At 40.8% G+C, this 27,416-nt stretch overlaps 1 protein-coding gene across 1 annotated transcript; it reads left to right on the forward strand.

The window, feature by feature from the left end:
* Positions 1-389: 389 nt before the first annotated feature.
* Positions 390-27,416, forward strand: LOC108704601. Its single transcript, XM_018241222.2, has 21 exons — positions 390-716; positions 1,473-2,709; positions 5,983-6,183; positions 6,420-6,543; positions 7,285-7,378; positions 9,398-9,484; positions 11,936-12,052; positions 14,741-14,839; positions 14,947-15,095; positions 16,933-17,071; positions 17,417-17,539; positions 17,826-18,017; positions 18,286-19,283; positions 19,531-19,780; positions 20,317-20,406; positions 21,009-21,230; positions 24,721-24,891; positions 25,004-25,181; positions 26,031-26,129; positions 26,454-26,696; positions 27,136-27,416. The coding sequence occupies exons 2-21, from the start codon at positions 1,827-1,829 to the stop codon at positions 27,288-27,290; spliced, it is 4,614 nt and encodes a 1,537-aa protein (XP_018096711.1). The 5' UTR covers positions 390-716; positions 1,473-1,826; the 3' UTR covers positions 27,291-27,416.

Consider the following 27,416-nt stretch of genomic DNA (forward strand, 5'->3'; position numbering starts at 1 on the left):
TTGCCAAAGGCAGTTTCGCCAGATATCTTACCAGTATGATTTTGGACTATGGTGCACCATAAGGAAACCAAAAAAAGATACAAACAGAGTATACAAACTACATACTGTTAGGGCTAAGGCAGACAGGACATTTTGTCCAAAGCCCTCAGGTAGAAAGTAGCAGAGGACAAATCATTTTATCTCTTTCTACACTTTTTTTATGCACAGAAAAAACTAGAACACTGGATTCTGATAGGCTGGCTATCGGCTCTCTTTCCCTGGCACAGCTACTATACTACAGTAGCAGGGGCTTTGGGGTGGGAGGGGTACTTGAATGGGTTAGAGGGGTCTCAGCAGGTGACTGTTGATACAACTGTTAGTTTCCGATCAGTGGAAGCAAGCAGTGGGGGGAAGGGGGTTTCTATTAAAGTCTGACAGACTCTGACACCAGGCTCTGTCTCTACATTCCTCTGTCTTTAGTAAGGCTAAATTCGGAAACCTGCCCTCCAATCACATCAATGGAAGGGCAATGCAGGGAGGGAGGAGTACTGCTAGGGGAGGCTAGTAGTGACTGAAGGTGCTTGGGGGTCTTCTGTTCTATTCTTATTGCCGATAGACACAGTTCAGCAGACCCAAAACTTCAACACGACCAACGGCCATAAGTAAAGAACCTCATCCGATGTCAGAAAGAGCCCAAGGAACCTGAATTTCTTTTCCTAGAAGCCCAACAGCAGGAGGTAGGGCACAATGATTGGCATTCCTTGGAAGTTTCTCTAAATCCTGGGGATTTGCTTCTTTTCCATTTCGTTTTTTTATGTTTCTGCACTCCAGAATGCATTTCCCAGAATACACTGGGAAAGCATGGTCTACTGTGACAGATAGACTGGATTACCATCTAAACAGGCTTACCCTACTGTGAACAGATGTCATTATAAGGGAATTGTATATTTGAAAATAATAATTATATAAAATAGCTTTCTATTGTTTGGCCATGAAGGCACTGTGTCATGGGAGTCTTTGTATAATAAAGCAATTTACTTCAACAGAGAAATCAGTATGGCTGCTTCCACTCTTTAGTAAGAAATATGGCTCTCTTTGCACCATCACTTATGGACCTTTACAGCCCTACAAAATGATTCTTCCGTAGCGTAAATGCTTATTTATTCCGGCAGTGCAGCGCAGATTTAAGGCACCTGTGAGCATTGGTGGTAATAAATAAATATATAAATAAAAGGGATACTTTGGGCTGTATGTTTATAGCATTATTTCTCCGATCTATCTACATTCAGGAGAACTGTTGCTGACAAACGCCTCCCAAACCAGCATTTCTTAGCCTCGTGGCATGATAAAGAAAGAGCATGTGCATTAAAATGTAAGAGATAGCACGGGGTGATATTTATTGGCTATCCTTGCACACAAATCTCTTCTCTTTTCCGTAAACATGTCAGACTGTCTCATGGATTCCCTTTTCTCTTTGTTGTTCTTCCCTGCAGGTTCTGTACATCCCAATGTGAACACAGTCGTGCGACTTTTTAAGAGAGTGATAACGAGATTCTCCCTAATGGATTGTTTACTTGTGAGCTTCTAACTAAATATCCAAATGACAGTAGCCTGCCCTCTCCAGATGTCACCTCTTATTGCAAGAGATAAGTGTTGAGCAAAACCTCATCTGGAACACTGTCTCTGGCTGCTGATTGATTGGGTCTTATAGGGACACAAGGTGCACTGCACTGTGGGGGTAAAGGAACAGGTACATACTGGTGACACAATAGAAGATCTTGAAAGTGTTACCTGTTCCAAGGCTATTCAGCAGATATCTACAACAGAAGCTTCCACAGCAAGTGTGTATGCCTGCTTCTCTACCATCCACTCCAGTGCCTTATGGAGATGTCAACTGCCGCAGGACAGTAGGTGTGATAGAAAAGTCCATGCAGAATAAGAACCTGCATTCTGTTAGATTTAAAGACAACCTGGACCATGCACAGGCCATAGAGCAGATCAGTGGTCTGATGATACCAAGTGTAAAGGATGTGTCTCACCAGGAGATAGAAGGAGACTATGTGGACCTTTTAGACATTGCTGCTTCGGCAGAGCACACCTCCTCATGCTGCTCACCTGAGATGGGGGATCCCCCTGTCGTTAATGGAGATTCTGTTTTAAGTATTTCTACAAATAATAATAAAAAGTGGATTTGTGGGCGAGTTCTGACAAACAAGGAAGGAGCTTGCACCCCTTGTTTAAGAAGAAGGTTTAACAAAGGCTTGGATGCTCAGGAGACAAAGTGCCACTTTCGACAGTCATACCTTGCTGCTTTAAAAAATCCAGTTAGTTTTAGCTCTGTTCACATGGCGAATATTTTAGAAGATTCAGTGGGCAGAGGAGAGCTATCCACGACATTTGCTGCACTGGAAAGTCCTCTCTGCTCACGCCGCAAAAATCAGGCCCACGTGCCCTCACACAGGTTGTTGCCAGGAAAAGCAGAAGCCAATAGAATTGGAGACATGTCTGGTCAGAGCACTTCGAGAAATCCCAAACCCAATGCCACACCTGGTTCAGAGCCCTCTCCATCTCTTGTACACAAATTTTCATTTCTAAGAGGTCAAAGGGGTTCCTCGTCAACCGGAGATGGAATTGCTATGGATGCCAATGCCAACCAATATGGCGGCACCTGGAGGAGAGTGTCTGCTGTCTGTTCCCCTCGCCTTAGCAGGAGTAGATTCGGTGGAAAAGGTAGGCCAAAAAGTGCTAAAAACATAAAAATGCTTAAAAAAACCCCCACAGAAATAGGTTCAAATGAATATGTTAAGCAAATGAAGAATGAAGGGTCTCCATCATTTTACATACATTTGCATCACTATAGCCTGGATAAGTCTTAATATAATGGTGGAGCACTTATGTGGTAGTCAGTTTTATGTTTGTAAAATGTATATCTGTATTATTATCTATAAGCTGGAAATTTCATGTAACAGAAAAATACAGCAATGTTTATTCTACGGCAAAAAATTCAAGATTCTTGCATGCTTGTGGGGGGCTTGGTTAAAGGATGTGAATGGTATTTACATTAGCATGATAATAGCTTGCATGGTGAATGTAATCTGCTAAAAGGCTAATGTTTTGGATCAGGAATGGAATAGACCAGTACCAGATGCTGCAAGGTACTTGATGGCTGATGCTGGACAGAGTAATGATAATGGTAATGACTGGAATTGAAATTCAGGCCCTGTGCGAGAAGTGCCAAGCAGAGAAAATCCATGCTTTCTTAACCTTGGTTCAAACAATGCCTGCACTGCATTCCCATACCATTGTATACTTTATAGTACTAAGAATGAATAGAATATACTCTGTGCCAGCGTCTTTCTGGACTTCTGCCAAATGATGCAAGGCTACAGGAGTGTGGGTGATGCCAAATAAATTAAGTGTGGTCCTAACATAATACATTTTTCTTGATAAACCAGATATTAGCACCCCCTCAGTACAACCGTTATTCTGACCAGTTGGAATGATACTGTACAGCATTCCTATGCCTTTTTATTCAAAGACAACTTTTGCCAAATGGGCATAATGGTTCTGCTGCTTGATCTATTCATTTGGATGACTTATGAGAGGTCTGTTTTTTTGCAAATCTGGCCCCCTATATATGTAGGCAAATTGAGCAGTTGAACCAATGGCCTAATGGACAGATTTCCTTATTGATGCTTTCTGCTTTCCTTTAAATATATAGTAGTGGTCTCTTTGTGCAATGCCTTTGCTGAGACAAGCAATTATGCAAAGCCCACTTGTATTTATAAATGCAATGAAGTACACAGAGACTATCTTAATTCTTTATATTCTATTTAATTTAATGCAAACGAAGAAGGAAACAACAAAAACAAAAGGTACATTCCCTATACCAACCAGTCACTGAATTATTTTTGTGCATTTCTACTGTTCTATTTTTTTGTTCTTCTCCTTTGGAATGAGGGCTGTTACTATATAAAGAGAGAGATCATGACCCAGTGTATGACCCCAGCTGTACAACATGGGTTTGAGGGCATCTTATGGTGCCATACATCAAGTTGTGTGTGGGCTGGTTGCTTCTTGGCAGAATTGTGCTATCATGTGCTCTCTAGAGCAATAAACACTATGCAGATTAGAGTGCTATTTGGCTTTAATCAGGTCTGGATCGGGTCTAAAAGTTGGCTGGTGCAGGAATTGTGGAAGCATGGTTTTTTTCACATTGAAAACTGCATGTGTGTGCATGGATAGGCAGATCTTTTTATATAACATTGTTGCTAGGGGGACTATTTACATAACTGATATTATTTTGGGAGAAGGTTCCATGCTTGTTTAAAGTTGAGTCAGAAGATTCCATATCACAACTAAAACGAATAAAAAGAGTACATGATGCTTATTTATATATATATATATATATATATAATGGTTACTCTGTGCTTCATATTTAGAGGTGTATTGGGGTTAGAAGTGGGACTGGCCAAAAGAAATAGTCTGACCCAAACGTAATAGACTAAATGGGAAGTGATATACAAACAATGAAACCTACCATCACCTTACAGAATAAATACAGAGCAGATAGCCTGAGATTTGGTGGGTCCCCTTGGTGCATTAGCCACAGGTAACTCCTCCCACTTACTGAATTGTAATACACAGTCACTTGCAAGCAAACGCACCCATAGGCACACACATAACCAAGCAGATTTAGCTTCTCTCCCCCACACTAAAGAAGAACACACTAGCAAATATCAGGCTACAGTTGTATTTGGAGATAGGCAGTTGCTGAGATTTTAAAGGGGAACTCCGGCTTCCAAACCAAAATTTGATAAAGAGGACCACATAACACAGAAACCCCTAATATACCAATCACAGATACCCGTTTCTTCAAAAAGTATGAATAAATAAAATTTTCTATGCTGAAATCCAGCTGTTTTAACAGTTCTTCTCTTTCTGCATCATTTGAAAACCTCGCGGGGAAGGAGGGACTAAACACTGATGTTACAAATTGTAACAACTACTCCACAGCTTACAGACAGCATGCAGGAACTATATAACCCACAATGCATTGCACTGCGATGTTCCTTTCCTTAGTGAAATAACATGTGCAGGGAATTGTGGAATTGATGCAGGCTGAGGACAGCTGGCTGTTGATACAAAGTAAAAGTAGTCAGCCAGCTCAGCAAAGTAGTCAGGTCAACAGGAGAGCAGGGGGCTAGGCTTAGGGAACTGTGCCAAACCATTAAAAATCATGAAAAGTCTGCATATTTTTTGATTGATGTATATTGCAAAGTTGCTTGAAATTATGTTTACTTTTCAAAACGCTCAAGTTATATTTTTGTGGAGTTCCCCTTTAAACACCTCACAGTGATCAGTAAGGAAATTACTGCATTCATCGCTCAATGTATTTTCTACTTTTCATGATGGAGATCTGATTCATCCCAAAAACATTTGGTCTGGGTGTCTGTTGTTTTTGACCTATACGAGAGTTCATGTTGGGCTGTATACAGTGCTGGGTCACCCCTATCCTCGTCACTATCTTTCACCCCCCCCAAACTCCCTCCCTGCTGAATGCACACTCGCTCACTCCAAAAACCCACCTGCCCTGATGCCCATACTTACATAACCCCCTTTCACTCTTCCTTACCACTAGACAAACTGAGTGCTCACTAGTGAACTGTACCCGAGCCCTACACCGGCCGATCCTTTGTCTGCCCCTACCCAATTGTGCCCTAGATGGCTGCTTCTGATACCCACCACTAGCCTTAGCTCTGTATGGCCAGCTTAAAATATAAAAAACTGCTATATGTTACAGGCCCCAATCACTTATTCATCATTGGATTGGATATCACTAAATCAGTAAGGACCAAACCCACAAATTCCACCCAAATAATATTATTTGAATATGTTACAGGCAGTAATGATTGAGTCATGGTAAAGCCTACCTAGATATGAGCCACATCTTTTTTTAAGTGTTGGACCCTAACAAAACAAACAATTTTTGTCTCCTTTCAGCAGCAACAGTGGCTAATGGCAACTCTGGCCTTGAGGTGACTTCCACGGTTCAGAAGGTGCCTTCCAAAGCTGGACTGTGGGTGTCCATAGTAGGATCTCCTGTAAAAGGCACTGTTCCCTTGGAGAATATCCAAGACCCTCCCATCCAGTGCCAGGATCTGAGTGCTAAACTTTTATACTCAGGAATCGCATGTCTTCCAGGTGAGTATCATTGGTAAAAACGTTAAAATGTCAACACTCAGATTGTTTTTGTATAAAACATTTACTATTATCAATACGCTAATAATCACTGCAAGAATACTGATGTACCTTACAGTCATACAGGCTATAAATGTGGGAGTTACACTAGTCTTATAACTTACATTGTTTTAAACCAATTTCTACACTGAATAGTTTATGTAAGATGTAGTATTTATTTACTAATTCTGTGGTCCCAGGGAGCCGTGACAAGCTGGGCAGGGCCATCATCCAGGTGACCACGGACAGTACATCTTGGGATGCCACTTGGTGCTCGACTAGGGAAGTGGCTCGTCTCCTGCTCTACCTCTGCTCTGTTGCCAGGTAAGAAAACACCAGAATAATGGGCACTCCAGCAGGTACCACAACTGCTCCAAGCAGTCATACATTTAATGCGCCAAAGAGACTACAGACCAGTCAACGGTTGCTAATGCTACAAATCCCAATATCCCCTGAGAGCCAAAAGCTGTACTTGAGCTATAGACAAGAATATATCTGTCCTAGAGGTCATCAGGTAACCTAGTCATCAAGGATGTACAAGTACATTTAAAATCTCATCCTTAGGTTCCAATAAAACAGTGCCCTCCTTTGGCCATACTGAAAGGCTTCGGAATAATTTTTTGGCTTCACTGAGCAATAACCATGATATTAGGAATCTCTTTGACATTGGGTTACCCTTGTTTTACTCAGCAAGAATTGCATTACAAGAGAGGTAAAATGTATAAATCTGTAACCGGCTGTTTATATCATGTACAGTAGGTTAAAGAAGCTCAGGCCTATGGCTGCAACATAAGGGATGCAAAGCTATGGTTGAAGGTTGAATTTTTTTATATTGCAAAGTTTATGATTCAGAATAGGGATAGTCATTTATGCTATATTTACCTGTTTTGCATGTGTGTGTGTGCTCAGAGTTGCCACCAGCCTTAATGTTATTAATAAAGAAGAAAGCATATCGTTTAGGAAGGCTGGTATTTTTTTCCAGAAAAAGAGTCAACCCTGGGGGTGAGTTATACCATAACATACAGATGTGATTTCTCCTTACAACTTCATGGTATCATTGTTCAGGAAAGAAGTGAAAGACCTCGGAATGCTGATTCTAGTGGATGCCAGGAAACAAGCCCCATCGCCGTGCCTTCAAGCTGCTCTACACTCAGTACAGGTGAGGCTGCCATAGGACTTCCAGGCTTGTTGAGACAGGCTTCAGCAATGTAGTGACAGCTGTTCTGAGCTACTCCCCTGTTCCAGACATGTTTTCATCTCACACTGAAGTGCAATGAAGGAAAGGCGTGATTCAGCCAGTCAGTAGTGAGCTCTGAGCCAAGAGCCGTTCTGTGCTACAGTTACAAAATCATCTCTGATGAAATTCCCTCAAAATGGGAAATCCCTAATTAGCAGCATTCTAATTGCACAACTGGCTTCCTCTTAATAAAGGGCTTAGATAACCTTGCAAGAATTAAATATATGGTATAATGAGAAATGTGTGAAATGGGGTGTCCTCTCATGAATGGAAGGTTACTTTACAAAGTGAAACAGCTCAGCCATGTGCCTGCTTTCTAATGACTTTACAAATCTGAGACACATTCACTGGGCTGCAGAACTGCTTATTACTGATGGAAATAATTGACAATATACTACCAGTAGATGTACCTCCACAGCCACGTGACTGTTACTGCTTGAAAATGCTTTTTAATGAGATTCTTATAAGACAAACGTCTTCTAATTAGCCATGTTATCTGCTAGCCAGAGGAAGCTTTTCTAATGATTAACACATCTACCTTGAACTGAAAATCATTCTTCTACTAAAAGAAGTCTTCTAATAACTAATAACTATAGCTAAAGCCTGTACATATGTGTCACCGTCTATTGTTGATAAAACGTTGGAGAGCAACATAGGCATACAAAAAGTTCCTGGGGGTACCAATATGTGCTGTAATTGGTTATGGATAGCCTCTATGTGGATTTGCAGCCTACAGGAGGCTCTGTTTAGCAGTACACCTGTTTTTTATGCAACCAAATCTTGCCTTCAAGCCTGGAATTCAAAAATAAGCTCCTGTTTTGAGGCCACTGGGAGCAACATCTAAGGGGTTGGAGAGCAACGTGTTGCTCACAAGCCACTTGGGGGACCAATGCCCTAGACCCACGATTATGAACCTGAAATATGCTGCAGCCGGGCCCCATGTAGGGTTAGCACCTTTTCTAAAACAATTTACCGGCCAGTGGTGGGGCAGGAACAAAAAGGTACGGGCTGTGATGCAAAAGGGACGGGGTCACGCACATTAACTCAAAAGGTGGCGTGCAATGGACAGAAACCTGGTAAAAAAAATACTGCGCAAATTGGGGGCGGGCAAATGGCTTTTTCTTAAGGGTATTACAAATTACCGGCAAATTTGTAATACCGGCCTCGGCACGTATTTTACCGGCTAGGCCAGTAAAATACCGGCCGGATGGCAACCCTAGCCCCATGTTGGATAGTTGCGGTGCTGGGTCAAAAAGATTCATGTCACTCCATACTGTTGTTTATAGGAATTAACCCACAGTGTACTAAATGCCCTTTATACCATAGCTCTAAAGAGTGAAAAGGCTGCTCATGTTAGGCAACTCTGATAATTTTTAACAAATATGTGCTGAATGAAAACTCATCTACTCTTAGAAAAAGCTTCTATTAAAGAGTGATATCTAATACCACTTGTAGGAAGGCTTTCAATGAAAACCAACACCTACTTCCATTAGTTTTCCAGTGAGACTGGGTTCACGGGTCCGGTCCCGATGACGAATAAAGGGGAGGGGAAAAGGGGCGACAGACAGCAGTGGGCCTAGGGGCACCAGCTATGGAAATCCGGCCCTGCCGCCGGCCCAGTCTGACCCTGGTGTCTACTACTAACATAAATGTTCCCTGCATTCAGGGATTATAATCTTATAAATAAAACTGCTGCCTAATGAGCCAATTAGAGCAATATAATCTCTTAATGAGAGGTGATGCCTGATAGTGAGTGACAGCTATACAATTAGTGGGGCTGCAGACTCCCAACATCATTTAATTTAGGAACTGCAGCAGTCTTCTCATATGAAAAATGCATGTTACAGGGTGGCCTTGATTGCTATTTCTATCTTGGCCACTTTTGTGAAATTTCAACAAAAACTTTACAACATCTGACTCTCGTACGTCTTTCTGTTCTAGGCTTCTTTCCCTGGATCCATTCAAAGCATTTTAATCCTAGTGGAAAAGGAGACGGCTTCCCAGCTGGAAAGAATTCCGGGGCTACAGGTGAGCCGTGACCTTAAGACTACAAGGGTCTCTGAAACATGTTTCTTAATCCGTTTGGCCAGTAATGAGGTTACAATGGGCCCTTTGCAAAGTGCAGTAGGGTAGAAGGGTAAAGTAACTTGTTTTAAGCTAACAAACAGAACAATTTAAAGGGAAAGTATATCCTCTTTAAAAAAAACGGTCTTTATATATGGTATTTATAATATATTTATATTCATCTGTACATTCTGGGCACATGCTCTTCTACATATCTACATTTAGGTTAATGGGATAGAAAGTGGGTAAAGGGGTTTTAACATACATTTTATTACATTAGAGCTTTTAAAAAAACTCCCAAATTGTCCACTAGCCACAGAGTCCCATACGAGACATAATCCCCCAGATTCAACCACCTCAAAAGACAGCCGTAAGAATACGAATTTGGCAGATCCCTTTTATGTAAATAATACAGACATCCTTTTTTTTTTATGACCATGCATTGTCTCTAAATAAAGATTATTCTTATATAATGTAAACACATATGCTTTAGAAACGGATTTAAACTGTTCCTTCCCAGCAAATAAAAAGGGGAACTTACAGGTTCATAACACAAAAGTACAAAGGTTGTTTGGTTAACCAAACAGTTTAGATAGCAATAGAAATAATTAAACATGGAGAAAGATGTGGTCTTCTGAACAATGCACTAGTTGTTAAGTTGAAGCTAGTCATACATGCTCAGATTTAGCAGGACATCTTGGCCAATTTTGACCATACTGCCCAGTTTTCTGGGGATGTATATCAGCTCAGGGCTCACTTGAAAAACCATCCTGATATCCTGCTGGATCACATTTGATCTTTTTACTTCCTGTCAAATCTGAATGGAACAATAGTTATCCCTGTTTATGTCCATTTCTACCGTATGCATCTAGTCAACCCTTCCAATAACCAGATGTCCCAACCTGTATACGGCCACCCTAAGCGGCATAGGTTTCCATGGCTAGCTACATCGTCAAATATAATATGGTTGTACAGCAGACGTATATTATTCATGTAACTATGTTGGCTTTGTTATCAAAGATCAACAATTTTATAGCTTGGTCTGTTTAACATTTAGGGGCAGATTTATCAAGGGTCGAAGTGAAAATTCGAATTTCAAATTTTGAAAATTTTCAAATTCAAATTTTTGAGTTTATTTTAGAAATTCGACTAGGGAATAGTTACAATTTCGATTTGAATTTTTTTAAAAAAACAAAACCTTGTACTGGGATCAATTTGGAGTTTTACTGGCTTCCTGACGGAGCAAAAAACTTGAAACAAATTTTGATTTGATCCCATTCAAAAGATTAGATTTTTTTTTTTGTGATAAATTTCAATCGTCGTTTTTAATTCAAATTTCGAGTTCCTGGGAGTTGAACTCTAAATTTGACCCTTGATAAATCTGCCCCGTACTGTAAATGTATCGAATTGTGTAATTTAAAAAAAAATTGAAATAAAGGCTCATTTACAAGCCAGATGCTTGATTTTTGCCAAGCAGCACATCACTAATACAAACATTTGCATTTGAAAAATCAAGGAGCTTTGTCTGTTATGTCAGATGCAGATATGATAACGTGCAGGATAAGAGAGAAAATTACATACCCAACCTATTTACCCATGAGGTTTTGATCACATCTGCTTGTCCAGACAATCAAAACACCTAGGGGGTTATTTATCAAAGTCCAAATTTATCTCAATATTTTCTGCTACAAACTCCGATCAAATCCGCATGGGTTTTTTACGCTTATTTGTTATTACATTTTCCCGAAAATTTGCTTTGCGGGAAAAAAAAAAAATCAGATTTTCAAATTTTTCATCTGATATTTCATGATTTTTTTTTGGATTTTTTTTGGACCCGAAAACTCTGATTTTTGCCCAAAAACGTTGGGGTATTGCATGAAACCCAGCGCACATCAAAAAAATCTTTGGGATTTCTCCCATTGACTTATATGCAACCTCGACAGGTCTGAGATGTTGGCTTTTCACATTCGGCATTCTCCATCCTCGGGGGTTTAATAAATTCCAAAAAATTTGTGATTTTTTTAAAAGTCCGATTTTATAAAAAAAAAAAATACGTATTTTCGGGATTTTTGCATTCAGAGTTTAGTAAATAACCCCCCTAGTATTTCATGATCCTAGCAATGTGTACCTAATGTGCGCTTGTGCAGTTTAGACCTCTGTCCATAATTAAACCTTTGAATACTCCAATCAGAGACAGCAATGTGATGGCCACAGAGATCCATCTACGGCACTACAATTATAATAAACAACCCTCAAAAAAAATGGTAGCTACATTTCCCAAGGGGATATAAAAAGTGTTCTGCGTGTGACAAACACAGGGGTAAACATTAAGAATATGAAGCAATTGAAAATATATTCTTACCTGCACCTCAAATGGAATGATTGAATAATCTCTGTTTTCGGCACACATTGCAGGTGGAGGTCTTGACTTCGCTGAAGGCTCTGAGCCGGTACGTGGAGATTGGGCAACTGACCTGGGACCTAGGAGGTACCTTCCCATACTGTCACAGCGAGTGGGTCCAGTTTTACCAGGTGCCTGTTTGCAGCACAACAGAATGAATGAGACGGAACGTTGTGTGTCTCCAGCTGCATGCTGATCTACCTTGACCTGAATAAACCTGCATGTAATTAGCACATGTATGCATAAGGATGGGGTGTGAGGGGTCTTTTCAAACATGCATGCACGGATTAAAAAAAAGGAGTGCTTTTGCAACAGGGGCTTATATGCCATTCTATGATTTTAGTTTTGCCTATTAGCCTCTATTATCTATCAAGCACATTCACTTAATACCTCTGCCCAACATAAAATAGTGTTTATAAGGAAATGGCATGAACTTGCAAGTCATACTAATACTGCCTTTCCCTGTAGAACACTCAAAATGTAGCCTAATTTTTTACTTTTTGGGGCACATTTACTAATGGTCAAATATCGAGGTTTAATTAACCCTCGATATTCGAACGTCAAAGTAAAATCCTTCGACTTCGAATATCGAAGTCGAAGGATTTACCGCATTTCCTGCGATCTAAGGAAAAATCATTCGATTAAAGAAAATATGAAATCAGAAATTGTTAGAAAGCCTAACATTGATGTTTGGTAGGTTTTAGGTGGCGAAGTAGTTGGTCAAAGTTTTTTTTTAAAGAGACAGTACTTCGACTATCGAATGGTCGAATAGTCAAACGATTTTTAGTTAGAATCGTTCGTTTCGAAGTCGTAGTCGAAGTAGCCAATTCGATGGTTGAAGTAGCCAAAAAAAAGTATTTTTTCTTCTATTCCTTCACTCGAGCTAAGTAAATGTGCCCCTTGATGTTACTTTTCATAGCTGGAAGTAAACCTTGAGGGAATTTAAATAAGGGGATGACAAAACCATGACCCTCCTACATGTATATTAATGAATTTACTTAAACATTGATTTTCTTAAGCACTTTTTTCACTGGTGCCCAGATATATTTATCGAGCAGCACGCCGCTTTCAAAACTTGGGTGCACGTTAAATAATCTTGATAGTGTGAAATGCTCGAAAAATCTCAAGGAAAAAGGTCCCTGTGTGGACCAAAACGTCACGTTGGCTTTTCATGTAAATTTTATATACATATATAATTTGCAACTGAATTTTAACCCCGATGTCTTAAGAGAACTGAAATGCACTTGGAAATGCTCAGAAACAGGCAGCTTTGGGTAGAGAGAACCTGAAATGTAAAACTTCTGGGTTGGTGTCTCTGCATTAACGGCACAGGGAGTATCATGCACTGATCACTGCATTTAAATACTTGTGCCCCTACTTAACATCACATAAAACTGGTTTGGGCATTTAATAGACTCAAGTTTTGTAGAATTAAAGGGTAACTATAATGAAAATTCAAGCTGCACAATTTCTGAAACAACAGTTTTCTATCATCTAATTCTAATACATTTTCAACAGAACTAACTGAAACTAACTGTCTTTAGAAAGATAGCAAAATTGTTCTATTTTTGTAGACTAAAAATGAACTGGAGAGCCTTTCAATGCAGTCTATATCTTATTATTAAAGCACTATGTGTTTCGGACCACACGGGTCCTTCCATGCACCCGAGGAAGGACCCATGTAGTCTGAAACACATGGGGACAAATTCACTAAGCGCCGAAGCGCCTAACGCTAGTGTCAATTCGCTAGCGTTGGTCATTTTCGTTACTTCGCAAATTCACTAACGAACGCTGGCGTAAATTCGCTAGTGTTACTTCGCACCCTTACGCCTGGTGAATTTTCGCAACGGACGTAACTACGCAAATTCACTAACGCACGCATTGTACTGAACGCTACCTTTTACGCTAGACTTCCTTCGCCACCTCAGACCAGGCGAAGCGCAATAGAGTAGATAGGGATTGCTTCAAAAAAAGTTCACATTTTTTATAAGTCCCAAAAAACGCTGGCATTTTTTCTATATTATGGGTGATAGGCTGAAAAAGATCGAAAATTTTTTTGGGGCTCCCCTCCTTCCCCCCTACATTTCCTAACTCATGGCAACTTAACTATACAGTGGGCACATGTGTAGGGCAAAATAAAATTTTTATTTGATGTTTTGAAGGTTTCCCAGGCATTTGTAGTGATTGTACGTATTCCTCCATTGAAATTTGAATTTGGCGCCGTATGCAAATTAACCATCGCTAGCGTAACTTTGCTTCGCTTAGCGAATCAACACTAGCGCAACTTCGCAACCTTACACTACCCCTGAGCGCAACTTCGGATTTTAGTGAATTTGCAGAGCGCTGGCGAAACTACGCCTGGCGAAGTGCGGCAAAGTTACGCCTGGCGCAACTACGAATCTTAGTGAATTTGCCCCATAGTGCTTCAATAAAAAGATAAAGACTGCATTGAAAGGCTCTCCAGTCTCTTTTTCGTCTGTGATACAAAGTGGAGGTGGCTTCTCCAGCAACTGTTGATGAGCCTTGAAAATTCAAAGAAATGATAAACGAGTTGAGTATCACAGAAGTTAACCTACATTGTTCTATTTTTGCTCTTTTTCCCTCTTGTTCTACAAAAAAGGAAGCGGTCTGCGGACCTTTACTTAAATATTTATGTAATACATTTACATATAGAGACATCAGATTTTCATTTGAAGGTATTTTATTTGGTTTATAAAACACCCAGAGTGCCATTATTTTCCCCAATTTGTCACCATTCATCCTTGTTCCAAGCATTTTATTTCCCCTGTACCACTGACACATGTTCTTTGCTTGGCTAGAAGCTGGATGCATTCCTGTCAGACCTGAGGAAGGCCTCCGACTTGCTGCAAAACTCCATCCAGGAGCTGGGAGAGGGCAGTGCCCCACAAGACTCTCGGGTAAGGGCAGAAGTTAGTTCTTTCACTGGGTTTATGGTGGGTGACCATTGAGGGAGCACAGACTCCATGCTTGGCTGTGACCAGTAATTCTTGGCAATTCCATGCAGGAAGTGGAAGAGAAAATGGCCCAGCACAGAGATCTCATGAAGGTGGTGCTAAGTGATTCCTGCTTGGTGTCCCTGCAGCGAGAAGGAGGGACAACCTTGGCTAGACTCCGCAAGGAGGCCATGCGCTTCTGCTGCTCTCAGGATGTCAGGTAGGCTCTAGGGATCAACACCAAGGACTATGAACAGCACTGCCCATTTTGACAAATTGTAACACAAATGCTAAAAAGTGTACCTCTTTGTTTCAAGTTTCATGTTCATAAAGATATATCCCAAAGGAAAAAAATGATGAATTCCCATACTCCAAAAAACAAATGTCTATTCATAAAACTTAAACCAAAGAGGCAAGCTTAGCTTTTGTGTTACAGAAGGGCTGTTCATAGTCCTTACCAGTAGGTGCCACTGCAACCCAAGTCTAGTCAAGGTCAGCCAAGTATTTAATAGTAACAAGCAGAGTTGGCTCACGTTGCAAAATGATCTGTGTTAAATACTGCTCATTACATGTTTCCAGAGGACCCTGGCTCTTGTCAACAAGCAACCCTTAGCACACAAGCCTGTAGGAGCAGAATCAGGCAACACATTCTGCTTTTCCCTCGGCAGTTGGCCAGCAGTGTGTAGAACTGAGCCAGTAAGGATACTGACATTGCTGCCTTTTATAATCCACACATCATTCCATTAAATACAGGATCACACTGATGCATTCTTACAGAACACTAAGGGGCCTATTTATTATGTAAAATTCCAGCATAGAAAGTGTAGTCGCTTTGAATATGTAATGTCTTGTCTAACTAGGCGCCATATGAGAAACCTTAATCGGCTTTAATAAAATCCAAAGACGTAACTGCAGGCCATTGCTATATCTCCTCGATGTTAATGGGGTACCTCCACGGTATCATAATGTACAGTTGCATTAAGGCTCTTTTGCAAAGGGTGCATTGCAGTAGTGGCTAGTTCTCTAAGTTCTTTTCTTGGAAAGGTTAGTCTTCATATTTTATTTGGATAACCACCTGCAAATTTAAATTCCCAAATTGCTTAAAACAGATTGAGCTATTAATGCACCATCTCAGTTTATACTAAGAACGCCCTAAGCCTGTACCACAGATTCTTGCCCTTCTAGGTCCTATGTTTCTATGGTTACTGTCTGATGCAGTTCAAGCTATTACTACTGATCCATCTTGAGAGAGTCCTGCTTCTTACCCTATTGAGTTCTGTGTTTCTATGGTTACCAGCCCATATGGGCTGCCCATTCTTTATAAGCCTGAGAAAAATCAGGCAGTTAATGATCAAAGTAAATGGAGCCATCATTATTCTCAGGGGAGCCTTTCCAGCATTGCAAGGTAATTAAGATGGTTGGGTAAACTGGTTGGGTCTGCAGCTCCTGTTATCAACTATTCGCCCATTTGGGATGCCTTTATCTAACTGCTTGAAGAACACCAGACAATATATAACTATATGATGGACTATATCTCCATACTTTTTTTATGGAAGGGTTCCCATCAGCCCCCATTTCACAAAAATAGGCCCCATCTAAGGACCTTGCTCCTGTGTCCTATTACCAGTGTCAGACTGGGATACCAGGGGCCTTCCAGAAAACCTTCATGGGCCCACTCTACAAACTATATTTCCTCTTCCTCTCCTTACTTTATTCTCCAAGTCATTTTTTCTTTATATCCTATATCATTCTATCTATTTAGCCTAGTTATTCCCATACAGAAATTGGTAATATCCATGAAATAGGCAAAATGTTTAGAAGCAGGAGGGCCCATTGACACCCGGGCCCACTGGATATTTTCCTGGTTTTCTGGTGGGCCAGTATGACACTGCAGATACTTGCTCAAGAATATCCCCATTTTTGGTTCACCCACCCTATGATTCTGCAGTAACTTTATGGCCATGACCTTGAGTGGGGAGTCAAAAGTAGGCGTGGACTAATAAATTACCCAGAAATTACCTCCCCCCAGCTTCTCTAATATTGTTTATGGTTGGCAGGAGTGCGGTGGAGGCTGCTGTACATTTATACAATCAGTTGGAGGAGCAGGTGCACGCTCTAGTGACCAAGTCCAACCGAAGGCTGGAACTCCTGGAGTCACTGCTGAAAATTCGAGAGCTAGAGAGTCAGTTTAACCAGGTGAGTTGAGCAGAAAAAAACAGGAAACCACAAACTACACAGATTCACGGGGATTGAAGTGGTTCAATAAAAAGGATAAAAGCTAGAAGCACTAAGATAAATGAAAAGACAAGAAGGGATTTGGAGGATTTTGTATTTAAAAGAATTTAAGGCATACAATTTAAGGATAAAAGATTATAGGGTGCATTCCAAATGCAGCATAGAGAATCCTCTCAATGGCAAAATGTTTGCAATGTATTCTAGAAAGCATATTTGGAAAAGGTTATGAGCTTGTAGCTATAGAGCAGAAAAAGCCAGTGGGATGTTTTAATTCATATTTCCTATATTCTTTCTGTGTCCCCTCAGTTGAGCTCCTGGATGGATGGAGATGGAGAGAATCAGTTGCATGAGATGGACACGATGGAATGGTCCTTGGACATCCTTGAGCGATATCACAAGAAGTTCAAGGACTTCTTCCTCCAAGCAACGGTTAGCAGCATTTATGCATCTCAGGAAATCAGAGATTATACTAAATACAGTATATCACTCTATATTCTTTATATTATAAGCATGATACATCTTAAGGTAGTCCTTCTTGTCCCTCATAAGTCAAATTATTTTATGAAGTTTTTATAAAGTGACCATGTATTTCACGACATTGCACCAGTCCTTTTCAAATCTACCTGACCCAACACTGCTAACTTCCTTTTGCTTTTGGTGAATCTTCATGTTGCTCTAATACCCAATACCATAATAATGCTCAATCTCTTTGTAGGTGCATTATAACCATGGGCTTGTACTTCTGGACGATGCCAATAAATTCAACAGGTCTCTCTTCCCAGAGATGGAATCCTTTAAGGTGGCAAGAAGCAGCTTCCAGACAAGACTCACCAGCTTTTATATGTGTGTAGAAAGGCAGAAGGAGGAGCTGGAGAAACTTTTGAATCTCTACAGGTTTTGTGATAAGGTAAATATTATGGTCAGAAAATAAGTTAAAATGACCAGGTGTGGCTTTTTGCTGCCCCTGGTAACTGGAGGGGCACTGCAGACTAAGGCAAGTTTCAAGTTTCAAGGGGCTGAGATGAGGAAAACCAAATTAATTAAAAAATATATAAATGGTGAGGGTGATTGTGTAGCTGCTTACAATAGGCTACATTTCCTTCCATATTACTGTGCACTCTATATTGGGACCAAGAATGTTTACTAATATATATATATGGCTGGTCTTCCACCAGATATCTCAGCTGACTGCGAGTTGCAGCCGTTACCTTGGACAGCTAAAGAAGTCAGAGCAGAAGCTATGCCTTCCAGAGACTCAACAGTGCCTGGAAAGTTACCTGCAGCGGCTGAACAATGAACTGTCAGCTGACAAATTCCAGGAAATGAAAGAGGAGTCGTACTCACTCAGCAGCAGCAGAGGACTAACTGTTTGGAATGAGACATGGCTGAGATGCCAGGAGTCCAGGCAACTCCTAGAGGAGACTTTAGAGAAATGTAAAGAAGAGCAGAGGACAGACATAGCAGGCTGGCACAAAGATACTTCTGGGAGCTCAAATTCCAAAAAACATAGCGAAGATACTCAAACAGGTTTTTCCAACGAAGTGTTGCCAAAAAATCAAAGGGAAGAAGAATTTAGACCCAGGGGCAGCATGAGAACAGCTGAAACTACTGTGATCAATTGCTGTAGCTTTGGTCTGCATACTGGTTCTGTAGGGCTGTTCTTGAAGGCATCCAGGAGCAATCGGAATAGGAGACCAGCAAGAGAATCAGTCACTTCAAAGGGATGTTCTACCAGCGAGGAATCTAGGAGTAACAGTGATGCAGACCCAGAGCACACAGAGCTCATGGTTCAAAATTCCAACAATGAAGCTTTGGAGATTCTTCATTCTCCAACCCAAACTCTGTCTCGGACAACCCCAGTACAGCCACCATGTGCCTCCAAAGCAGACCATTTAGGATGGCTGGCACTTGGCAGATCTCTCAGTGATGACTCAAGCACCATTTCAAGAAGAGATAGTGGTAGAGCAGTTGTGCAACCAGGAAGGCGCTGCCCTCTCTCCAGACATGCTAGCTTCTCCACAGGGGACTCAGGCTCTCAGTATTCCACCGAAAGCTCTTCTATCATATCTCCCTTGCTAGCAATGGAACCACTAACTCCACGTATTCCTTGGACAAGAGGAAACATAAGTGATTCATCACGGGAAAGTGACTGGTCTATGAAAGCCAACTTTGCGTAAGAAAAACAATTCAAATTCACAGTGTATATGTGTGCAACTGTTGCCTGTAGATAGGTCCCATACCTGTACCACGTTATCTGACTTCTGTAATTACCTAGCTCACATGCCTTCTGTTTCTCTACTGATTTCACCCTTTGTCTCTCACTGTGTTTTATATCTTTCTATTTGTGTGTTTTTCATTTTTCTTCATCCACTGCTTGCCCTTTAATATTTTGCTTCAACTATTGTTTGTTTGCTCTGCAGTAAGATGCACAAGATTATGGAGGAGCTCCTTACTACTGAAAGAGATTATGTTTGTTCCCTGGGATATGTCCTATCTCACTACCTGAGTGAAATGGACCGTCCAGATGCCCCAACAACACTGCGTGGTCAGCATGCTGCCATCTTTGGTAACCTGGAGAAACTCTACGAGTTCCATAGCCATGTTTTTCTACAGGAACTGACTAGCTGCCGACGAGAGCCAAGCCTTGTTGGAGGCTGCTTCCTTAAACATGTAAGTGCATACATATATGTGGCAGTTATTTAGTTATTTTACTATGTAATTATTTGCCATATAGTCCTATTTTTTCTGGCCCTTTCTTTATATATTGGTGTATCTTTGCAAGTCCTTAGTGCATTTCAAACTTTAATATATGCATATATATTCATTATCTAACGATAGGTCATGTTTTTGAGTTTCCCAGACTACTTTGTGTTTATGAATCTACAGCCTCATATAAGGTGCATGTGGATAGGCCCATTGTCCACTTTAAGTCAATTTAAAGACAGTCAGCCGCTGACACCACCAGAGAAGGATAAAAACACAAAAAACAAACGTTTTTAGACTGCTAAAAATTTGATAAGTTGGTCACCCACAGGCCCATTTTGAGATAATCTAGTTGTTCAGTTCAGAATGGTGAATGATCAGATCATATTGAATGCAGGTCAGACAAAAACTCATATTATCCATTCGTGTTTTTTCTTCACAGGTCTCGTGTTTGTGTGTAAAATGAAAATATTCTAAAAAAATTATTTTTTAAACTGTTACAGAAGGATCAGTTTGGGCTTTATGCATTTTACAGCAAGAACAAGCCCCAGTCAGACAGACTTTTACAGGAACATGGAGCAGCATTCTTTAAGGTAGGGAAGAGCAATTTTTGTATGTGTTTTATAGCCATTCAACCCATCTGTCCATATTTTGAAACTCCTCAGGAGGGATTTTTCAACTTTTTCTCTTTAAAACAAAAAATTTCAACTCCATGCACGTGTATAATTTTTCAACCTAATTTATTGTGTTAGGTGCAGATTTATAAACGGACGAGGTGAATTTTTGAATGGAAAAAATAGGGAATAGTCCAAATTCGATTTGAATTTGAAAAAAAATAGAAAATTCGAATATCGAAATGTATCATGTACTGTACCTGTAGAACCTATTTGTAGTCAATTGGTGGACTTTTGAAAAAAGTTTTGGGAAAAACTTTGAATCGAATACAATCGAATGCGCTATTCCTTTGATTCGTACGATTTGAATTCTACCAAATATGGACCTATTCGGCCAAAAAGAAACTTTGACTTAATTTCGGTTGGTCTGTTTGAATTCGAATTTCGAAGTCTTTTCAGTTTGAATTTCAACCCTTGCTAAATATGCCCCTTAATCTATGTTACATAAGTATACTTCACTGAAGACATAGCTCATGTATAAGGCCTAGGTTATATTACAAGACTATGTTTGCTTTTTTCAGAGAAAGCAGCAGGAACTGAATGACAAGATGGACCTCTCTTCCTACCTATTAAAACCTATCCAGCGCATTAGCAAATATAGCCTACTCCTGCAGGACCTAGAATGGGAGCTGAAGGGGCAGAGCACTCGACAAGTTGAGCTGCAGGCCGCTCGTGAAGTTGTCCGTTTCCAGTTACGGCACGGCAATGACCTCCTTGCAATGGACGCTATTCAGGACTGTGATGTAAGTAATTTGATGACCAGATTATTGTTTTTGAAACCTAGGTGGCAATGTCCTTAAGATGCCCTTAAGCTGGTCATAAACTGCCAGATCCTATTTGGGGCCAACATTTGACTGGGGCTATGGAGGTTCCTTACAAAAGGACCACATCAAGGTTCCTATGCACCTCTTGCCCATTGGAATTTTAAGTTGGGCAAGCCTGTTGGTGGCCGCATACACAGGCCAATAAAACTTTTGACTCGGTCTTGAGGGACAGAGTCGGCAAATTTTACAGGACCTTGTATGGCCACCTTTAGGCCTTGAGTGTATATGGTTTAGGTGGTCATGTAATACTAGCTACTAGCCTACTAACCCATAGCAACCAATCAGCATGTAGCATTTACTGGTCAGCTATTTGAAAACAAAGATCTGATTGGTTGTTATGGGTTTCATGTGCAAATGAAAGATTTTTTTTTATTACATCTCTACATAATAGGGGTGTTGTGGGTTGTCCTGTCTTTTCTTTACAAACTGGACCAATACAGCAAAAGTGATTGAACTGGCATTTGTTTCTATTTTAGTTTCTTGTTAAGGTAGACAACCCGCTTACGAGGAAAAGGAACGTGCAGTCAAAATTGTCACTTTAAAAAAATTGAATAGAAGTAAATGTTAACCTCTTTCTTCTTAAGCTGAGGGTTAAAAATGCTCTGCACCTCACTTGCTACTGAAAGATGAGACAAGGTAGGTGACAAGGAGGTTTTAAATTCCCGGTGAAATGTAGCGAGGAAGATGTAATATGGAAAGCATCAAAGCATTTATGGCTATTAAAGGCAAAGTGAATTGCCGGTGCACAGAGGGGACATTAGGGAGAGCGAGATGGATCGAGGAGCAGGGTAACTGCATGGAACCAAATAGGAGAAGGTGGCAGATTAATCACAGGCACATAGAAATGGACAGGGGCACAGCGGAGACATCACAGAGGGACAAAGACAAAGTGGCGGATTAGCTGCAAAACACCAGGGGAAAAATCACTGTTTACTAAAGGTGGAAATCACAGGTTTCAAATGACAGCTTAAAAACCACATAGAAATCTACAGCTATGCAGCTTTTGTAGAACTACACTTCCCAGCATTATCCACAAGCCATTTGCTGCACTGAGCAACAGATCAAATATATCCGTATTGCTGCAAAAACTATCAGAAGAAACGGCCATGATGAGCCTGCCTCGTCTCTCTGTGCACCACCCAGCAAGTCACAAAATAACGCTGGAAATAGATCTGTCACCTGCCACTGATTTTAATATCACTTGTCACCATTAGAAAATCCTTCACACTCCGGAGAGCCATGTAAGGGCTAATTTGTTTCCATTTATAAAATAATAACCATCACAAGGTCATTGGATTCTAAGAGGCAAGACAAATTAATAAATGGCAATATGCAACAGTCTGTTTATTTTATATCCCTGTGGTAGATGACCAGAATATTAAGATAACCCGTACTAATGTGTAATGTAATGTAATGAACACAGTCACTTATGCAGGGATATAAGTTTAACAGAAGACAGAACCCTCATAAGGGTCTCTTCCAACCCAAACAAGGTATGGTAAGGCACGGTACCTTAGAGCTCCCAACTCGTTTTGCAGCAGCTCTTCACAAACTCCTTCTCCCTCCAATATAGTATAAAGTATAAAGACTGAGGCACCAGACTTCCACCAGCATGAGCCAGCTGAGTCGAATTATACTCAACCCCTCACCATGTATAATTTAAAAACCTAGGAACAATGTATACCCCATTTACTACTTTCCCAGCCTGTGTCTTACAATTAAAAAAAAAAAAAAATACTCAGGAGCAGACCCGGATTTGTGGAGAGGCCATCAAGGCCAGGGCATAGGGCGCCAGGATTGGCTCAGAAACACTGGGGATGCGCAGGCGATACGATAGGTTTTAAATTTGCCAATCCCCATTGCTCCGGTCTCAATGAAAAGGTAGGGGATTGGGGTGGAGAATGACAGTGGGCCCTGGGGGTGCCCGTTATGTAAATCCAGCCCTGCTCAGGACCTGGGGTTTTCCAGATAAGGGGTCTTTCCATAATTCTTCATGCCTTAAGTCTATTAGAAAATCATGAAAACATTAAATAAACCCAATAAGATAGTTTTGCTTAAATTAAATCATTTCTAAAATTCTGGTTTATAAGATTAAAATGGAGTCTATGGAAGACAGCCTTCCTGTAATTCGGAGCTTTCTGGAATATGGGTTTCCGGATAACGGAACCCATACCTGTATAGCAATTTAGGCTTATTTGTATAACTAGGCCTATGAAACAGAAGTTGCATGTGATTCTGCCACACATATGAATGTTTAGACTGGAGGGATCTACAGATTTGGCCCATAGGCTATTCAGTTTGATGACAAAAGAGCTGTACCTGCAATAAATTGGCCCAGGGTCGGACTGGATTGATGGGACCCCAGCCCACATGGACCCCCGCTGGCCCAAACCCCCTCTCTCGATCTGCCTGCCCCATACAAAAACTATTTGTGGCGCCATGGGCTGTTCGGCAACGTTCTCGCATATATCTGGTGGTGAGAATCAGAAATCCAATATGAATTACAATCAGAGTTTGGTAGCTTAAAGGAAAACTATACCCCCCAAACAATGTAGGTCTCTATAAAAAGATATTGCATAAAACAGCTCATATGTAAAATCCTGCTTCATGTAAATAAACCATTTTCATAATAATATACTTATCTAGTAGTATGTGCCATTGGGTAATCATAAATAGAAAATTGCCATTTTAAAAAATAAGGGCCACCCCCTGGGATCGTAGGATTCACTGTACTCACAAACATACCAACAAACCATACATGTTAGGTCACATGAGCCAATTAACAGACAGAGTTGTGTTCATTTTGGGGGTATAGTTTTCCTTTAAAAAGCATATTTAAGGTGGCCATACACAATTTGGATTAACCTGATATTGCCCTGCCATTGGTGGGCATATTGGGAAAAGATCCGCTTGTTTGGTGACATCGTCAAACAAGCGGATCTTTCCCCAATATGCCCACCAATGGCAGGGCAATATCAGGTTAACCCAAACATTCGGCCCTAGGGCCAAACTATTGGATTATACGAAGGAAATGGGTGCAGCCTGATTTTTGGCCAGATATCAATCGGGGAGACCCGACGGACGCCCCCACACAGGGGCAGATAAACTGCCGAATCAGTCTAAAGGACCGATATCGGCAGCTTTAAAGTGCCGTGCATGGCCACCCTTAGTTGTTCTTCATATGGCTTTAAACAGGTCACCAGTAATGAAATCTTTCTCAAAGAATGTTCAGTAGTAATGGTAAAATGGTACTCGAAAGCTGTAAAAATATGCACATGGCTCTCCTCTTCTCAGACAAAGTAAAGACTATGTTTTAAATAGATTTTTCTGAATATAAAGTAACATGAATCATTGAGAAGGAGAGCACTCAGCATTTGTGTCAGTAGGCTTGATTTTTGCTTTTCTACAGGTGAACTTGAAGGAGCAGGGCCGGCTCCTGCTTCAGGGGGAATTCATGATCTCCTACAAGAAAAAGAAATGTTGGAGGAGAGTCTTCCTGTTCGAAGATCTCATTCTTTTCAGCAAAGCCAAGAAGACTTCATCGGGTAGTGAGGTCTATGTTTACAAACAGTCATTCAAGGTAATGTGAATGCATTGGTAATAATGGTAAAGACAATGACACACACATGAGGTTGTGCAGCATGAAATATGATGAACAAGAACGCAAACCTTAATCTCCAAACTTCTTCCAGACTTCAGAGATTGGCCTAACTCATACCTTGGGGGGCAGTGGACTTTGCTTTGAGATCTGGTTCCGAAGGAGAAAATTGGAGGACACATATACACTGCAGGCACCCTCAGCAGAAGTCAAGGAGGCCTGGACAGGAGATTTGCAGAAGATCCTTTGGGACCAAGCCATAAAGAATCGAGGTAAATCACACATAATAATACACCGCATCCAAAAGTGTTACTTAAAATAAGACAAAATGCATTGAAGTTACTATGATTTACTCCATGCATCATTTAATAAACAAATAAAAACTGTAAAGCACATTATTGTAATTTTTTGGGCACATAACATTTGAAAATTAGAAATATACAGTACATATATATATGCCATGCCCCTCATCCTGGGAGATTTTGCACTATTTGAATGATTGCTGATTTTAGCCTCCCTGGTTGTGGTTCATCCCACCTTCCTTACTGACCAGTGGGTGGCTCAGCTGTGATAGGAAGCAGAGCACAGAGCCATAACTGGAAATCATTAAAAATCATATTTAGTGCAACCTTTTAGTTTTTATATAGTGAATAAAGTACATGCTCTTCTATAGGATAAGTTACAGAGGAGTTTCATGACCATATAAGAACAGGGGGCCAAAGGCCAAGTGTTTTTGTACAGGTCATGGAACTCCAAGGGGACTTCTAATATCCTCATATTTTGCAACAGGGGGTACTTTATTTATTATAAGACAAAAGTGAGTCATGTGACAGAAATGACATCGCTAAGCTCTGATTATAACCGAAGACATCTCTAAGCAACATTTATATAGTGAATAAAGTACCCCCTCTTGTAAAATATAAGAATATTATAAGTTACCGACAAGTTTCATGACCATATAAAAGTATGAGGCCAAAGAGGAACACAGACATTCTAAGGTTTGCCTTTATTTAAAGTAGTTAAGAAGTTAGCCGTTATCATTCCTATTATACCAAAGTGTTACCCACCCCTTATTGATGACCAAGGAAACATCTGACTCCATTATCTTTATCTTTCCTAAGAGCTGCGCAGACAGGAACGTGTGTTCTCAGGCATCGGGTGCAAACCTTTCACGGACATCCAGCCAAGTGATTCAGCCATCAGCAGCAGAACTGTTCCAGGTTTGTACAGGGGGAGGAGATATTCATGCAAAGTCTCAAATGCTTGATTCCGCTCTTCTAATTGTAAACTAATTGCTGATTGGCTGCATGCATGATGCCCCACGTGCAAATTTGCCCAGTGCTGATAAATGACCCCTCATTGTGTCTGTGTTCTTAATTGTAGGACATTTTAGTGTCCTTAATCCAACTACTATGTACTGTATGTATTTACATCACTTGTGTAAGAGTGACATCATTTTTGCACCCAGTTGCTTTTGTTATACAGTGTGCTTTTTAAATTTCCAGGCTCTAGAATATTTATGCTTTTTCATTCTCTATCCCCAGACGACAATCTCCGTTCATCTCCTGCAGTCACTTTGCCCTTTCCAAGATCTCCTATCCCGCTGCGTTCCATGTCAGTCGGCTCCAGGAGCAGTGCCAGCAGTGCTGTATCTCTTGGTGGCTGTTCCTCCACCTCCTCTGGCCGAGGCTCACTGAGCCCCCATCATTGTTGCCCTAGCTCCGAACCGTCGTGGAGGTCTTACAAAACCGAGTCTCCACAGGAGAGGGAGGCTGGTGTCTTCTTAAGTGAGTATGCATGATTTGCACATTACCAGATTCTTCAACTCTTCTAACAGGTTAGGCCCACACACACAGCCAAAGCTGGTAAATCACAGCAGCCAATGAGCATTTAGCTTTTGCTGGCTTTCTGGTCAGAAAAATGAAAGCCGAGATCTGATTTGGTGCTATGGGATACAGTTTCATAGCACATATTTATTATTGGTATGTCCAATTTATACAAAGTTTATACAAAGAAGGAACTATGCAACATCATGCGGGTAGCAATACAGTGATGAGAGAAGTTTTAATACTCACAGGCTAAAGGAATCCCTTTTACACAACTAATTCCAGCTGAGAGCAACCTATATACATTGTTTCTGTTGGATTTATTGCTGTTGTTTCTCCTTATTTCCCACTTCCCTCTCTTTCCCATCAATTATATCTACTTTGTTTTTCCTTCTCTCAGCCGCTAGTTCCGGTTCATCAGAAGGAAGTGTCAGCGGTTTGAGTTCTTCGGTTCCAAATCACTTTCCGCTAGGTCAGCAGAACATGTGTTATCCCTTGGATTGCTGGCGCCCCCTGCACGCTACAGAGAAGCCCCCTGGAAACAACATCCCTTAAGGACTGTAGCTGAAGCTGTAGCAAAGGCTTTTCAGAAACAGACATGGACTCCACATCTAAAGCAGCTGGGCTGATATACCTGCAAGACACTGAATTTTAAATATGTAAATAAATCAATATGATGCA

Source organism: Xenopus laevis, chromosome 9_10L, assembly GCF_017654675.1.
Source record: "Xenopus laevis strain J_2021 chromosome 9_10L, Xenopus_laevis_v10.1, whole genome shotgun sequence".
Classification (NCBI taxonomy): domain Eukaryota; kingdom Metazoa; phylum Chordata; class Amphibia; order Anura; family Pipidae; genus Xenopus; species Xenopus laevis.

Excerpts from the sequence above, each read along its gene's own strand:
- LOC108704601 (XM_018241222.2), top strand. The coding sequence starts at position 1,827 with ATGCCTGCTTCTCTACCATCCACTCCAGTGCCTTATGGAGATGTCAAC. Across the intron at positions 7,379-9,397 it reads CTGCTCTACACTCAGTACAG|GCTTCTTTCCCTGGATCCAT; the intron begins GTGAGGCTGCCA and ends TTTCTGTTCTAG. Across the intron at positions 14,840-14,946 it reads GTGCCCCACAAGACTCTCGG|GAAGTGGAAGAGAAAATGGC; the intron begins GTAAGGGCAGAA and ends AATTCCATGCAG.